Genomic DNA, 1666 nt, shown 5'->3' with positions numbered 1-1666 from the left:
CCCCCCCTGCGCCCGGGAGGGAAAAACCCCCCCCAGCCACTTCTGAAATAAATATTTGCCAGGGTTTAAGACATTTTGCAAAACTGCATGGTTTGTTCCCTAAAAGGAGAAAGGGGGGAAAATTAAGTGTTGTCTGTCCCTAATTGCCTACTAGATTAGGAGGGTTAAAAATATATATCAGCCTTAAAAAAGTAGAAGCCAGCTCTGTACTACTGCAGAATTCCTTGCTGGGAGACAAAGCTGTAAACGCAGGCGTTCGGTGCGGGGTGCCTGGTGCAGAACTGGATTTGTTTCATTTCTCCTGGGAGAGGATGGGCAAGTTTCTGCACATCACTTCACCCTGCTCCACAAAACAGTACTGCGTGCGGGTTTCAGGTTTCATGGCATGGGGATGGGGATGGGCATGGGGAGGAGCATTTGGACATGAGGGGAGCCAAGGGGAGAGGAAAGCTCAGGCATCGCTCTGTGCAAACAACTCACTCCATCCCCCCGGATGGTGGGATACTCAGTGCTGCAGCTCAGCGGCACGGGGCCGTGGGGCTGGAGGGTGCAGTTAAGCCCAACTAGGGGTGGCCACTTCTACACAAAACAGTCCTGGAAAGGAGCGAGAGGGGTGGGACAGGGGCATAGGTCCTAGCACAAAAGGAGAGACCAGGGTGGGCTGTCTCCCTGCTCCAAGGGGGCAAGGGGTCCCAAGGCACCCGCCAGACCTGCCTCTCCCCCCATGCCACTCCCCCATGCCCCAGCAGTGACACAGCACTGGTGACACAGGGTGCAGTGGGAATCCCAAGAGAATGGGATCATCCCAGACCTTGGGGTAAAGATGTCCAGGGAAAAGGAATCCCCCATCCCGATCCTTTCCTCCTGGTGGACGATTTGATATTTGGTAGCTGTGTGCAGCTCCTTCTCCAGTAAAAAGACGCATCCTTTCCTCGCACAGTCAATGAGAAACGCAATGTGATCTGTCATGCGCTTGGTTCGTGGGCTTGTTCGTTCATTTGAATTAGCAATGTTTTCTTCTTCTTCGGGGACTAGAATAATCACTCAGGTATTTACAAACCAGTGCCTTCGTGAGGTCTCCCCCAAACCATCATGACAAAATCACCGTCTGCAAGAGCCCCGCACCAGCTGTGTCCAAACAAGCCCGTGCTTGCTGAGAGCTTGGGGCTGCCGAGGGAGAGGGGCGCTGGATCTCTGAGTCCTGGGGGGGTCTTCCTAGCCGGCTGTCTCTTCCTTGGGGTGCCTCTCCCTGCACCCCCATCCCACGGTGCTGGCTGCCACTATTGCTGCTGCGGGTGCAGTGGTCCCGTTCATACTCCTCCTGAGCCTTTTGCATTTTCCGCTTCTTCATCTTCCTCTTGTGGATGTGGAAGGTGGTGAGGGAGAGGAGGATCAGGCAGAAGATGAGGGTGACCAGGACAATTAAAACCAGGGTGGATGAGAAAGACTGGAAGAGTTGACCCACTTGCGTGATGCAGGTGCTGCTGGTGTTTAAGGTGGCAGATGTCCTGTTCAGAAGACAAGGTGGCAGAGACAGCCTCAACTCCTTGGAGAGCTTGGCACTCATTGAGGAAGCTTCGGAAGATGAGGATCTTCCTCCCCTCTCTGAAGACGCCTAAATTTCTATCGGTGCCGGGCTGCTGGCGGGCGCTCGATGGAGATGCCC

At 54.5% G+C, this 1666-nt stretch overlaps 1 protein-coding gene across 1 annotated transcript; it reads right to left on the bottom strand.

Annotated features, from left to right (window-relative positions):
* Positions 1–1032: 1032 nt before the first annotated feature.
* On the bottom strand, positions 1033–1633 carry LOC104622063 (chromosome unknown open reading frame, human C11orf87). The gene has a single exon (XM_010288721.1). It carries the CDS (start codon positions 1565–1567, stop codon positions 1091–1093), a length of 477 nt encoding a protein of 158 aa, XP_010287023.1. The 5' UTR covers positions 1568–1633; the 3' UTR covers positions 1033–1090.
* Positions 1634–1666: the final 33 nt, after the last annotated feature.

The sequence above is a fragment of the Phaethon lepturus genome, unplaced genomic scaffold (assembly GCF_000687285.1).
Source record: "Phaethon lepturus isolate BGI_N335 unplaced genomic scaffold, ASM68728v1 scaffold24686, whole genome shotgun sequence".
In the NCBI taxonomy this organism is placed as follows: Eukaryota; Metazoa; Chordata; class Aves; order Phaethontiformes; family Phaethontidae; genus Phaethon; species Phaethon lepturus.
The sequence above is the reverse complement of the archived record's forward strand: the minus strand, read 5'-3'. Positions and strand labels throughout refer to the sequence as shown.

Bases quoted from the DNA above. Each gene is read 5' to 3' on its own strand.
- LOC104622063 (XM_010288721.1), bottom strand. From the start codon at position 1,567: ATGAGTGCCAAGCTCTCCAAGGAGTTGAGGCTGTCTCTGCCACCTTGT.